The sequence below is a fragment of the Maniola hyperantus genome, chromosome 18, assembly GCF_902806685.2.
Source record: "Maniola hyperantus chromosome 18, iAphHyp1.2, whole genome shotgun sequence".
NCBI classification, from domain to species: Eukaryota; Metazoa; Arthropoda; class Insecta; order Lepidoptera; family Nymphalidae; genus Maniola; species Maniola hyperantus.
This window is the reverse complement of record NC_048553.1, coordinates 4,508,711-4,523,934: the sequence shown is the minus strand read 5'-3', so window position 1 is coordinate 4,523,934 and position 15,224 is coordinate 4,508,711. Positions and strand designations below refer to the sequence as shown.

Below are 15,224 nucleotides of genomic sequence, written 5' to 3'. Positions count from 1 at the left end.
CCAGAAATAAAAGATGTGCACAGAGTACATTATAATATGTGCACGCACGTGCCAAATATACATATTAATCTATGATCTATGCAAAGCTAAAAGCTTGCCGCTTGGTTGGTTTTTGTCGTTTTCTGAAATAACCATAGACTTTTATCACTGGAAATAACGGAACGTAACTTGTTTTTAAAAATAAAATACAGCTGATTGTCAATTTGTCAAGTGAAGTTTCTTCTTTGGTTTCTTTTTCGTTCATTGTAATTAAAAATAAAATGGTGGTTTTGCTCTTGCTATAAATATGGCGAATATTTCGAATCCTTTACCATATATTATAAAGAGAGAATGCGGAATTTTAAGTAATCTGAAAGCGGAGATATTCAATAAACGTCTTTTTGCGGCTAAAAATCTGTATCGGCGTGATTTGGTGTGCCATTTCGGATGCGTCAATGCTATCGAGTTTTCGAGTAATGGCGAATTCCTTATATCAGGTAGGTCTATGTAAAATTTATATTACTCTTTTATTGATAGGTATGATAAATGTAACAAAGCGCACAGGTTAAAGGTACGGCCAAAACGATATTAGATAGTGGACCTGTATTATTTTTAATCATTATCAATAACAATAAACAATATTATTGATAACAACTATGGGCGTGTGAAGAAAACACTAACCAGCTAAAAGGAAAATGATGGTTTATTCTATTTGATACAGTATTACAAATGTCATATAAAGTAGAAATATATTTCATTTACTATTAGGTTGGTTGAACCTAAGTATTAGTTGTGTAGTCAAGAATGCTAATATACAGCTTTAGGTAGGTAACTTTTTTATTTATTGGTACTTAAATAGTAATAATTAAATGTTATATGATATATATGAAGTACTTATTGCTAAATCTAATAAGTCGTTAATAATGAGGACACAGGCTTACAATTTGTTCTCTTGATTATCCGTAGCCATAATACCTATTATAAATGCGAAAGTGTGTTTGTTTGTTGTTGTATAGAAGCAGGCATTATTTTGCGGAAATCCATCCAATGAGCCAACAGCTTAATTTGCTACAATCCGCTGAAACAGATCAATTGATCAAACAGCGGATTGTAGCAATTAAGTGTTCGTAGCAAGTCTGTTGTGTTGGTTTATTGGTTTGTCCTTCAATCACGTCGCAACGGAGCAACGGATTGATGTGATTTTTTGCATGGGTATAGTTAAAGATCTGGAGAGTGACAGGATACTTTTTATCCCAAAATCGAAAAATCAAAGAGTTTCTACTGGATTTTTAAAACCTAAATCCACGCGGACGAAGTCGCGAGTAGAGCAGACGAAGTCGCGGGCATCAGCCAGTGCTGATATAATCTTAAAAAAATCTTGTACTACTGTATTCTACATAGGTGTAATGTTTTTGTACTAACTATGCTAACAGACATACCTATTATTTATCCTCTGCATTACAGGTGCTCCTAGTGGATAGGGTAGGGACTCTTAGGGCCCTATCCCACTGGCGTTATACGAGCATTAGCGTTTCTTCAATGTCTGCAATGTCTGCGCAGAATGACAACGCTGTGCAGATGTTGGAGAAACGCAAACGCTCGCATAACGCCAGTGGGATAGGGGCCATAAGAAGCATGTCCTTGTACATGTAAATAAGTTTTTTTTTATTACTTTAGGTGGAGATGACAGGAGGGTGATGTTTTGGGAGTTCGGGCAAGCCCTTATTGACAGGGGCAATCCTGTACCAATGAAAGCTCTTCATTCATCCAACATATTCTGTTTGGGTATCACTACAGACAGTCAGAAGATATATTCTGGTGGGAATGATGACGTTGTAAGTTACTTTTTGCTTCCAGTTTTGACATAGTGTATTTCAGGATACTAAGTTAAATACAAAGAACAATAGGCAAAATTGTCCTCATTGATAACAACTCAACAATCTTTATTTTTGACTATATGATGCCTGCGCCTCCGTCCGCGTGTATTTCGGTTTTTGAAAATCCCGTGGGAACTCTTTGATTTTCCGGAATAAAAAGTAGCCTATGCCCTTTCCCAGGATGCGAGCTATGCCTGTACCAAATTTCATTAAAATCGGTTGAACGGAAGGGCCGTGAAAATCTAGCAGACAGACATACAGACGCAGACAGACACACTTTCGCATTTGTAATATTAGAATGGATCATAATAGGTCGGCAACGGTGAATGTGATACAGGGTCTGGATAGCCCTGCACAGTCGCTAAACACCATGAAGAAGAAGAAGCTTTATTTCCTCTGGCATAACAGTGGCGACGCATGGCAGGCCCAAACGTGGCGCGTATAATTCGCCTTTCGTTATCAGTATACCAATTTAGCTGTGATAGCCTAGTGGTTAGGACGTCCGCCTTCTAATCCGTGGTCGGGGGTTCGATCCCAGGCACGCACCTCTAACTTTTCGGAGTTATGTGCATTTTAATTAATTAAATATCGCTTTCTTTACCGGTGAAGGAAAACATCGTGAGGAAACCTGCATGTCTGAGAGTTCTCCATAATGTTCTCAAAGGTGTGTGAAGTCTACCAATCCTCACAAATGGCCAGCATGGTAGACTATGGCCAAAACCCTTTTTTTTTAAATAGAGATAGCGAGCAAACGAGCAGGCGGGTCACCTGATGTTAAGTGATTACCGTCGCCCATGAACATTTGCAGCACCAGAGGAACCACAGATGCGTTGCCGGCCTTTTAGGAATTTGTTGGTCCGACCCTTGAATAACCCCATGTTGTAATCTAAAGGGAACACCGCCAAAGGGAGTTGATTCCACAGCACGGCCGAAGACTCCCACCAGACAAGTAGTGGACCGGCAATGGGTTTGGTTGATGATCATGATGATGTATCCAGGTTATAGTACATGACGTCACAAGCTCAAGGCCTCTGGAGGTGCTGCAACACCAGCGCGCGGTGTGCTGTCTCAGCATTGACCCGTACAACGATCGCGTTGTCACGACTGCGGGCAACGATGGGCGATTGCTGCTCTTTGATACAAGACAGTCTGTTCATGGTAATAAAGATAAAACACTTTTATATACTTTGACTAGCTTATGCTCGCGACTTCGTCCGCGTGGACTACACAAATTTCAAACCTGTATTTCACCCTCTTAGGTGTTGAATTTTCAATAATCCTTTCTTAGCGGATGCCTACGTCATAATGGCTATCTGTGTGCCAAATTTCAGCCCGATCCGTCCAGAAGTTTGAGCTGTGCGTTGATAGATCAGTCAGTCAGTCAGTCAGTCACGTTTTTCTTTTATATATTTAGATAGATAGACTTTTTTTAATCACTAAGTATTTGTTTATTAAATTAATTTACGAGCAAGTACAATGAACTCATGCGATGGACCGACCAAATTAAGTCTGCTGTGGGTGGTCCTTTGCACGAGTGTACCAGGCTGTCAGCCAGCAGGGAGAAATGGCGAATGCTCGTGAGGCATATAACATCTGCCCTCAAAGACGTTGCTTCGTGATGACCACGACCGCTCTGCCAAGAGTGATACGACAAAGAAGAAGACAAATGAACTCTCGTCATTCTACGCACACATATGTAAAGTCCTTTTCATGAAAGAAGTCCCGCGGTGATTTTTGGAACTATGATGTCGGCGGAATATGTTGGCGGTGATTGTCGGCCATGTTGTCGTTCGTCGATGTCAGTCGATGTTATCAAGTTCGTTTGTTGTGGTAGATTTTTGTGAGTTTTTAACTAGCTTAGTGCATTTTAAAGATTGTTTACAATGCCATTATGTCACGCGATTACAGCGCTGCGTCTGGGGGACTTCTTTCATGAAAAGGACTTTACATAGCCTCGGCAGAGTCATGCCACAGAGTAGAACAAACGACAAGTTTCTCCCATCTAACAATAATTACTTTTATTTAAGGTTTGTATTATAGTCTTTAGTTCGTTAAAAATATTGATTGGTTAGCAAAAATTTGACGTTGATTCTTTAAACATTCATTTTGACGACCTCCCTGGCGCAGCGGTGAGCTCTGTGGTCTTACAAGTGTATGCATTATGTGAATTCATTTTCAAGCAAAACTGTTCTGAAATTGAGCCTAAAGTTTGTGATAAAAACGGTATAATTGCAATAAGGTCAGCAGATTTTATTCATGATTTCACTCCTATAATTTAATTTTCTTGCAATTTCTCTGTTTTGTTCGCCTCATTATTAGGCCCGGTCTCCACCTAAGCGGAGCGGAGAGGAAATGTTTGCGGTTGGCCAATCAGATTAAAAAAAAACACGTGATAATATTTTCATGTCATTTATTATGAACTAGATGATGCCCGCGACTTCGTCCGCGTGGATTTAGGTTTTTAAAAATCCCGTGGGAACTCTTTAATTTTCCGGGATAAAAAGTAGCCTATGTCCTTCCCCGGGATGCAAGCTATCTCTGTACCAAATTTCGTCAAAATCGGTTGGACGGTCGAGCCGTGAAAAGCTAGCAGACAGACAGACAGACACACTTTCGCATTTATAATATTAGTATGGATCTGATTGGTTAAGAAGAGATGTGTTCAGTCGAACACATCTCCTCTCCTCTCCGCTTAGGTGGAGACCGAGCCTTATACTTACTCATTTTCCAGAGTCGCTAGTAATATCGCGCAGCAGGAAAGCGTTCCACGGCGTGATGTTCCACCCGCAGCAAACTGGCGTGGTGGTGTCTGCTAACTCAAGGGACGGCGTCGCTCTGTGGGATCTACGCTCGCCAAAGCAGTGAGTTAACAATATTACCTACTGGATTTGAAAGGGCCTCAATTACGGTAGAATGACAACTACAATGTCACGATCGCAATCACCTTTGATTGTTTGACGCTCGCTCACTATTGGCTACAATGCATTGTTGCAACAAGAATCGCACAAATTCAGCCAATCACAACAATTGAGATTGTTATAATGAGTGATGGTATTACGAAATTGCCCTACTGATTTTTGATGGTTTAAATGTCTGAAAATGTGTAATGTTTGGAGGTAAATTCAATCTATATCAATACTTAATATTATAAATGCGAAAGTCTGTCTGTTTGTCTGTCTGTCTGTTTTCCTAGCTTTTCACGGCCCAACAATTTAACCGATTTTGATGAAATTTGGTACAGACCTAGCACATAGGACATAGGCTACTTTTTATCCCTGAAAATCAAAGAGTTCAAAAAAAAACAAAAGTGTTATTTCTTGTAAGATGGCACGGAACCCTGCGTGTGCAAGGTCCGACTTGCACTTGACTGATTTTTCTTTTGACTGAATTGACAAGGTCTAAATCTAGTGCTATTTTTTCCATGGAAAGTAATAAGAAATGGGATAGACATACAAGAAAAACTCTTTCGGAATAATGTTTCATGGGTTCTTTTATAATATTGTCCCATAGTCCGATTCTCCGATACTTGGGCAATAGCGGCTCCTGCCAAAACAGTATGAGCGTACGCTTCAACCAGTCCGGCACACATGTGCTGGCTTTACGCCGCCGCCTGGCTCCCGTGCTGTACTCTGTGCACTCCCCGGAGCCGGTCACGGAGTTCTACCACCAGGATTACTATAACTCCTGCACTATGAAGAGTTGTTGCTTCGCTGGTACGAACGATCAGTATGTGCTCTCGGGATCGGACGATTTCAATCTTTACATGTGGAAGATACCAGACATTGGAGGAGATATTGGTAAGTTAGTTATTTTATGACAGTGGGGCCGATTCTCTTGTACACAATCTCTAAACTAAACTAAATTAACAGTGCTATCCTTTTCCACAAGCAATATCATGAAAGAGATAGCAATAGATTTTGACGTGCCATTTTAGTTTAGTTTAGAGATTGTGTACGACGGAATTAGCCACAGTGTTTGAAGTGATAAATATATCTTTGATATTTATTAAGATAAATATAATTGTTGAAAATTATCTTTGATGAGTATAATCTATCTACACTTCTATATACAGTTCTTGCAATTCACGAAGGCTAGTGAAATTTACTTGTGGTAACGTCGTTTACATGGTTATTGCGTAGGTGTGCGTGCAGGTCGGACAAATCAGTCGCGAGCAAGCGCTGTCAAACGGACACATTTATTGTACCTTACGTATACCGATACGGCTTAAACACAAACATGAGTCAGTGGCCTTCGTGAAATGCAAGAACTATACTAAAAAATAAAATTGAAGTGTCTGTCTCTAATTTCAAAATAACTACCACAAATTAAGCTCATATGGTTATTTAAACTGTAAGTAACTGAATCACGTTTTTAAAATGTTTGTCTGTCTGCAGGTCTGTTTAAACGGGCTAATCTTCGGAACTGCTGAACCTATTTTGACGGGACTTTCACAGACAAGTAGAGGATTAACCAACGAGTAACATAGGCTACTTTTAAAAAGGGAGGAGTTGTGTCTTCTACATAATGTACACCGAGATTTCTGAGCCTATTTGCGTATTTTTTTTTAATCGATAGAGAAACTTTGACTTTATCCTATAAAAAAAATTGGATTTCAACTCTTTTTTTAGCGTTTAAACTACCGTGAGTGATTTCCATTCTAAATAATATCTGTCCCGGCTGTACTCACGTGTTTCGTCGACGCTAGCCCGACTAGTTTCGAACCCATCCGGGGTCCTTTTTCAAGGGATTCCGTTCGCATGCGCGAACGGACTAGTCGGGCTAACGTCGACTAAACACGAGTACAGCCGGGACAGATATTATTTAGAATGGATTTCAACTTCTCAATCCTGATGCTGCAGGGGACATTACCAAGTAAAGACTATCGTTGAACTCGAAGACCCAACTCCTCAACCCTGATGCTGTAAAAAATTGCATTCCTAAATTGTGGTGCTCCCACAGGATTTTTAAAGAAACATTTTTTATGAAATTTGGTACAGAGATACCTGGATCCCAGATTTACGCGGGTTTGCGCGGGGCCTGTGCGGGTGTGCGGGGCGTTCACTCCCCGATTACCATCTCGTCCTGTCGCGTACTATACTTTGATCTAATTTTCACTCGAGCAAAAAACCAAAGGAAAAGAAAGTTCATAGATTTTTTTTATTATTTTCAGATATGGTTGTGGAACCACCGCACCTAGTGCTGTACGGTCATAGATCTATCGTGAATCAAGTGCGGTTCAATTCTCATTATTGCTTAATCGCATCGTCTGGAGTTGAGAAGATTATTAAGGTATGTTTCTATCACTGCAAATTATCTATTATTTAGAGACTAGCCTATTCCCGCGACTTCGTCATTTCACCCCCTTGGGAATTTTCAAAAAACCTTTCTTAGCGGATGCCTATGTCATGATAGCTACCTGCATGCCAAATTTCAGCCCGATCTGTCCAGTAGTTTGTGCGTTGATAGATCAGTCAGTCAGTCAGTCAGTCAGTCAGCTTTTCCTTTTATGTATTTAGTTTATTAATAATTAATAATAGTCAAAATGTATCTGTAATCTAAGTTGTATGTACATCGTTAATGTACATCGACCTTTAGAAGGAGATATCGGATTTGTAGAGCATTGTCTCTGTCGTGGAGACCGACAAAACGTCATATAGATAAGAGTGATAATAATATTGATCATATTAATATGGAATTATATTTTTCGCAGGTGTGGTCTGCAATGGAATACCCACAAATGCGTGGAGCGTTGTTAGAAGAGGCGCAGGGCTCCGACAACCCTCGGGAGATATTCAGCCACGAAGACTATGTCTCGCTCGTCCATCATAGCGGACAGGTCAGTGCCTACTGCTATCCATTTTGAGTCAGCAACCAATCACAAACCCCCGTACAGCCTCTGTACAATCTCAAGGGCGCTAACCATTTTGAGTCATAAACGAAACTATGTTTTTCAATTGAATCCGGTATTTGACACCTAGTGAAATCAGTATCTTTTTATCAAACGTCAAAACTCGCGCTTAGCTTAAAATGGTTAACCCATACTGAGATTTTAGCCTCTATTATTTGTATGGGATTATGTAACGGAGAGAGCGCTATACTAACTTCTTTCCGCGGATATGGTATCATCGCTTTTTTCATAAAATTATTATACACTAGCTGATGCCCGCGACTTCGTCCGCGTGGAATTAGGTTTTTTAAAAATCCTGTGGGAACTCTTTGATTTTCCGGGATAAAAAGTGGCCTATGTCACTCTCCAGGCCTTTATTTATACCCATGCAAAAAATCACGTCAATCCGTTGCATCGGCATCGTGATTGAAGGACAAACCAACAAACAAACACACTTTCGCATTTATAATAAGGGTACTGATAAAAGTTTGTGTATTACAACGAAAGATTTTTTTCCAGTATCTAACCCACAACTACACGGAACAGTCAACTAGTGAAGACCCCCGAATGATGGCGTTCTTTGACTCACTCGTTCAAAGAGAACTGGAATGCCTCGCTGAAGAGACCGATTCGTTAGATGGATTTAGCTCGGGATCGGTTCATGGAAATGTTTCCGACTCCAGTGACAGCGACCAGATTGTTGTGGACTTTCTTACTTTGGCACCTAAACGAGGTACGACAAGTCGACAACTGCCTTTTGTTGCTTATTATTTATGGGACTGTTGTCCGACACGGACACGTCAGCCCCATTGTAGTGCTAGTCCCTAATCTTAATATATAAAAGGAAAAGGTGACTGACTGTCTGACTGATCTATCAATGCACAGCTTAAACTACTGGACGGATCGGGCTGAAATTTGGCATGCAGATAGCTATTATGACGTAAACATCCGCTAAGAATGGATTTTTGAAAATTCAACCCCTAAGGGGGTGAAATAGGGGTTTGAAATTTGTGTAGTCCACGCGGATGAAGTTGCGAGCATAAGCTAGTCTAAATATATAAAAGGAAAAGGTAAATGACTGACTCACTGACTGACTTGATCTATCAACGCACAGCTTAAACTACTGGACAGATCGGGCTGAAATTTGGCATGCAGATAGCTATTATGACGTAAACATCCGCTAAGAAAGGATTTTTGAAAATGTAACCCCTAAGGGGGTGAAATGAGGTTTGAAATTTGTGTAGTCCACGCGGACGAAGTCGCGAGCATAAGCTAGTAATATTATAAATGTGAAAGTGTGTCTGTCTGTCTGCTAGCCTTTCACGGCCCGTTCTACCGATTTTGACGAGATAGCTTGCATCACGGGGAATGACATGGGCTACTTTTGATCCCGGTAAATCAAAGAGTTCCCAGGGGATTTCTAAAAATCTAAATCCACGCGGACGAAGTCGCGGGCATCATTTAGTTTTTTTATAATAAAAGAAAAACGTGACTCACGGACTGATCTATCAACGCACAGATAACAGTACATTTAGAACTGTTGTTAGTTTAGTTTAGAGATTGTGTGAAACAGAATAGGACTGTAGTAATAAAATGAAGTGATTTTTTGTATAGCGGTAGTTTATGGGGTTTATGATTTTTATTTATTTTCAACATGAACGTCATTTTGTACGGAAAGTGAATAATGACGTCACAATCCGAATAGCATTCGGACAGCCCCATAAACTACCGCTATACAAAAAATCACATCATTATATTACTACAGTCCAAGCTTAGACCCTATAAGCCAGAATGTAATCGTTCTATAGCACAGAATGGCAGTCGTAGTCAACGCTGTCCAAACAGACTGGCGCGCCTCGTCGCGCCGCGGTACCCCAAAAGTGTGCGCTCTCAGAAACGGGGCTCTCTCAGGTAACGTTTTTTTGTACTCCAATATGCATTGTATTTCTCAAAACATAAGCTCCGTATTCAGAAAGCATCTGCTCATCAATCTTGTTTTACTTTGGTTGTAGTTGATGACCTCCCTGGCGCAGTGGTGAGCGCTGTGGTCTTAATAGTGGGAGGTCCCGGGTTCGATTCCTGGCAGGGGTTTGGAATTTTATAATTTCTAAATTTCTGGTCTGGTCTGGTGGGAGGCTTCGGCCGTGGCTAGTTACCACCCTACCGGCAAAGCCGTACCGCCAAGCGATTAAGCGTTCCGGTACGATGCCGTGTAGAAACCAAAGGGGTATGGGTTTAATAAAAACTGCCATACCCCTTCCAGGTTAGCCCGCTATCATCTTAGACTGCATCATCACTTACCACCAGGTAAGATTGCAGTCAAGGGCTAACTTGTATCTGAATAAATAAATAAAAATAAATAAAAGTATTGCGTACTGCTTCGCTCCACAGTTGCGCTTTTTTCGGTGCGCTGCGTGCTGGAACTTTTTAGCTAAATATCATTTTGCGGTATAAACGTATACATTTAACGTTTCACAACATGAAGTCATTTCAATTAAACTTTCTGTAGTTTTTACTACTAATTTTACTAATTTAGGGTCTATTATTCTCTACAGACGCAACAAACAATCGCGGACGAGCGTAAGCAAATCCAGTAAATGCTCGGCCGGCACCAGTACGAAGGGCAAGAGGACGCCGCTGCGGCGCGCCAGGGGGCCGCGTAGGCCGGCCTCGCGCACTATCTCGCTACCCAACACTCGATCGAGGGTGTCAGCGCCCTCTAGCGAACGGACCGACTCTGATGAACCCACGCATTGCTTGTTTAGGAATTCTGAAAGGGTGAGTTTTCGTCATCAAGCAATCGCAAATAACATCGCACCGCGTTTTTCAGCACTGCTGCAAATGACGTCGCATTTAACTGAACGCGCCAAATGAATAACGTCATCGGCGGGTGATTACGTATCTCCCGATCATTGCTGTCAAACGTCCGGCTAGAGAGAGACAGCACTAGCCACAAAGCAAAATAAAGAGAAGAAGAAGAGAAACAGCAAATGAACTTTTACATTGCTACTCCTGCCGCGTTGCTTTCATTACTGCAACGTTTTACGTAATCACCCCACCGGATTCCTTAGTCGTGTCTTTTGCGATTTTAAAAGAGCTAAAATCCTGAGCCGTTAAGCCAGGGTGTTTGTATATCTATAATCTATATGTCATTTTAATTAATTTCTTCCAGATTATCCGTCCACTGAGGAGACGAATGAACTTCACCAGAAGCACTAAAAGAAAGAATAAAACCAATACTTATAGAAAAGTAATGAATCTAAGGAGTAATGGTATGTCCTTCTTTCTTTTGAGAATCAAGTTAGTCCTTGACTGCAATCTCTGTGGTACTTAGTTATGATGCAGTCTAAGATGGAAGCAAACTAACTTGGAATCAGTAATTATAGTTAGTATCTCACAAGGATAGTCGTCGAAGGGAGGATTACTTGTGTCCTGAACTATCAAGTTTGTTAGCAGGAAATGAAAAAGTTTTCATTGTTTCAGGTAACGTGATGGCTCAAGACAGTAGTGATAATAATAATTTTACAAATCTTGACAATTTCGAAGACAATTTAGCTTTACCTAGCACAAGTACAGGTAATATATTAAATTACACATTTATGTTAAAATTCATTATCAAATTTATTTATACCTTACTAGTGACCCGTCCCAGCTTCGCACGGATGGCCTATTACAATTTTCGTAGGGATCTCTAATTTAAAAAAAAAAAATTAAATCCTATATCACTCAGGAGTAATGTAGCTTCCTACTGGTGAAAGAATTTTTAAAATTGGTTTAGTAGTTCCAGAGATTATTTCCTACAAACAAACTTACACACTTTACCTCTTTATAATATTAGTATAGATTATAGATTTCTTTACGAAAGTTGACAATACCCAATGGTACATTTTTAAGCACATTCTACATAGTCCAAACTTGTACTGTAACCACCCACTTTCAACTTTCCCTGCTCTTTTGAAGAGCTTTTTACCAACATATACAGTGTACACCTACAGAAATATAGTAGTTTTATATCCATTAGAAGCAGCTGAAGTCTAGATGCTGCCTAAATCGGACTCATGTTACGCCGTGAGGCAAGTTTGGTCGCACTCAAAGAAACTCGTTTTGGAGATGAACAAATAAACGTTACTATTTTGAGCAAGTTCTTGGCATTAACGAGGCTGTTCAAAATAATCGTACTGTGAAATCCAGGTAGGACTTAGACTACCACTGTCGTATCCACTAGCCCAAAGCTTAAACTTACGCTGGCCATACTGATAGCCATACACCGTCAAGTTTACTGGACGCCGCTTCAAGTCCGCTGCAAACTTAACGATAAGCTTGATCGTGTGTGACCAGCATTAGATAGAGAGATAGGGGAATATTTGTAATGTTGAACATTCCTAAAACTCTTTTTAATTTATAACAGGGTACCGTGGGCAAAGCAATTCAGCACTATTTCGGATAGCAGAGGTCGATTCAGATGACGACCAATCTGTTGGCAGTCGACCGATATCGCCTAGGAACCAAAATGGCAACCAAAGCATTCCTACTAACCTAATTAACATTGTTCCCACACCCATCAATGGATCAAGGGATTCTTTAGGCGATTCTTTAACGGTCGAACCACCCGATTCCGAGAGTAACAACTCGTCCTCTCCCCCAGAACATAGATTGAGAATGAATTTAAGAAGAGTAAGAAGAAATGGTAGGTTTAGTATACAACGATCAGATTCCAGCGAATCTCCACCTCCAAAGGACGTATCAGAAAGAGTCAATACAGTTATATTAGACAGGCTTTCCCCTAAAGTAGGCTACAATAGGACAGTAGCGAGACTAATGAATGAAACAAATGAAAGCGAACTAGAGAGCAGTTGTAGTACAGAAGGAAGTTTATGGCAAACTCCAAATACAATAAGAACCCCTGATAGTGGAGTTGGAACGGTCGCAGGAAGCTCCACGAGGAACCAACAGCCCGTAGACGATGTATCGGACGACCCGGAGTACCAGGCCTTCAAGTTCAGGCAACGCGTAAAAAAGGCTCGTCGTAATTACAGAACTCATATGGACTCAGATTCCAATTGAAGTAGCTATAAATAGATATGAAATTGTGTTCCAATTTATTGTCTAACCGAATGTTGATCTCTCGTTTCCCAAAGTGGAGAACCCAAGAGTCGAAAAATCAGTTGTAAAGCTGCATTTACATATTCGCACGCGGCACGATAGGCCGCGACTAGTGGCGAGTCATGACGTGAACAAATTGTCTGTTCAGCACAAATATACCTCCAGATAAGCAACTCGCGTGGAGAGGTACTTGTGAAATTTTATTTTACGTTCGCTTCGGCTGTTGCAGCCTAGTATACTGCAACCCACCACTGCACAACAAATTCAAAAAGAAATAATATTGTGTTCAATTTTCAACACATCAATTATTGTCTGTAAAATACTTGAGTCAACATAACCTCACCTCACATTGTTTGTCACTATCTCACGTACAAAATGCATTTTGCCAAACAAAAAAATTAGCCACGGTGACAAGGACAAAAAATCATTCGTCACGTTCTGATAAGGGCTTACATGCATAAAGCCATCTCGCTTTAACAGTATCAGTCACAATAGGGCGCCTACTACTGGTACTTGTTCTGAGGTTCATACTTCATAGTTTCGTCCCCGGCTTAGTCTCGCATTCGTGACATATGGCTAGCGTGACATGCCGATAAAATCGGCAAGTGGCACGATATTGTGCTGCGACCGCGAAATTTTGTAAATACACAGCTGCCTGCAATATTTTATCAAAATGTGCGAAAGAGACAACATATTGCACGCTCATTTGTACAAAGAGGATTGTGCGCACTTTACAACCATGTGTGACGTCATGAGTTCTGGGTGGCGAGATTTTAACATTAGTTGTTCTACTTTTAGTGGTTACTAAAATGACTGCAACTTGTATTGTTTTAATAAATAATTATTAAGCAAGGTTTAGACTAGCAAGAACTTCTTGCAAGTTATTCCGCAAGTACTTGCTACTTGACTCATATCTAATTTCGTCCAATAAATGATTATTTATTATAGTATTTTGCTTAAGACAACGAAATATATCAATAACAATTATTAAAAACGCAGGATGGATATATAAATCCAATTTTAAAAAATACAGTTTTTATTTTTATTTGAAATGCAGAAAACGCTGTCAGCCATGATGTGACGTCATTAAATATGTAAACAAAGAAATGTCATCTCTATGTCACGCGGGGACTAACGTAGTATCCATATATATAAAATTTAAAGTCCTGACTAACTTATATATCAACGCACAGCCTAAACATCTAACCAGCTGGTCCTAGATACATGAAATTTGGTGGGTGTGTTCTTTGTAGGTAAAGAGAAGGTATCCACTAGGAAAGGATTTTTTGAAATTCCACCCCTGAGTGGGTTAAATGGGGGTTTGAAATTTATGAAGTCCACGCGGGCGAAGTCACGAGCATAAGCTAGTTTTTGTAATATATTTCTAAAAACTCATAGTAAACGTAAAAATTATCGTTTTCTCTTTATAAATTGAATATGTTATTAAGTAAGACTTACAACAAAGTGATCTTTGCAAAATAAATTTGGGTTGCAGTCGTTAGTCATATAGGATCCCTTTAAGCAAGTCTTCGCGTGTTACGTATATTTATTTCACTGGGCACTCTAATCCACAACTTTCCTGTGGTCTTTATCGATGCGTTTTTACGTTCTCGGATGATACAATAACGATAATTACTATATTTTTCATGTAAACTAGTATAGAAGTAATGTTTATTAAACTTTGGGAGGTTATGCTGTTGTTTACAAATGCATGACGTCAGAGCACAGATAATCTATCGGCCAAACATGGCCGACAGTGTTTTCACCTGTCTAAGAAAAATATATTTTTAAATTAAAGTTTTACGGTTTTTAGGGCGCAAAAAAATATAGTGTTAATTTTTTTGATCTAATAGGACAAATATTAACCATTTAAGACCTACTTAAAAAAAGTGTCAAGTAGCCTATTGTTTATACTACGAGCAATATTGTACATGTACATACATTTATGACTTGCGGCAAGTCCAGCAAGTTACAAAACTTGCGGAAGTCAACTTCTGCAACTTTTGTTGCTAATCTTAACCTTGCTATTACCAATTTTCTATATTTGAACGTGTAGGTATACTATATTGCTAAAGGCTGTTGCAAAATTGTGTTACTAACCAGGTATACTCCTATCGGACCAAGGTAGGATTTTCGAAAAAAAAACCGTTCCAAATCTGTGACTAATAATAATTTATTATCATGGGACTGGGAGGTCATAAATTGCTTTTGTATAGAATATTCTTATTTAAACATAAATGTGATCTATTAATTATTATTAAATAAATAAATTAGTTTGTAAGATACTTTAATGTTCCCAGAAATGAATGGTTAAAGCATAAAATAATATACATATGCTTATAAATAAATGTCAGAAATAAATCAATAAATAATAGATT

The 15,224-nt window shown here is 39.6% G+C and overlaps 1 protein-coding gene across 1 annotated transcript; it reads left to right on the top strand.

The window, feature by feature from the left end:
• The first annotated feature begins 207 nt into the window (after positions 1–207).
• LOC117990397 (DDB1- and CUL4-associated factor 5) lies at positions 208–15,220 on the top strand. Its single transcript, XM_034977830.2, has 13 exons — positions 208–476; positions 1,657–1,814; positions 2,855–3,014; positions 4,588–4,717; positions 5,367–5,653; positions 7,027–7,145; positions 7,567–7,692; positions 8,263–8,476; positions 9,552–9,654; positions 10,299–10,521; positions 10,916–11,015; positions 11,227–11,319; positions 12,152–15,220. The coding sequence occupies exons 1-13, from the start codon at positions 287–289 to the stop codon at positions 12,805–12,807; spliced, it is 2,559 nt and encodes an 852-aa protein (XP_034833721.1). The 5' UTR covers positions 208–286; the 3' UTR covers positions 12,808–15,220.
• Positions 15,221–15,224: the final 4 nt, after the last annotated feature.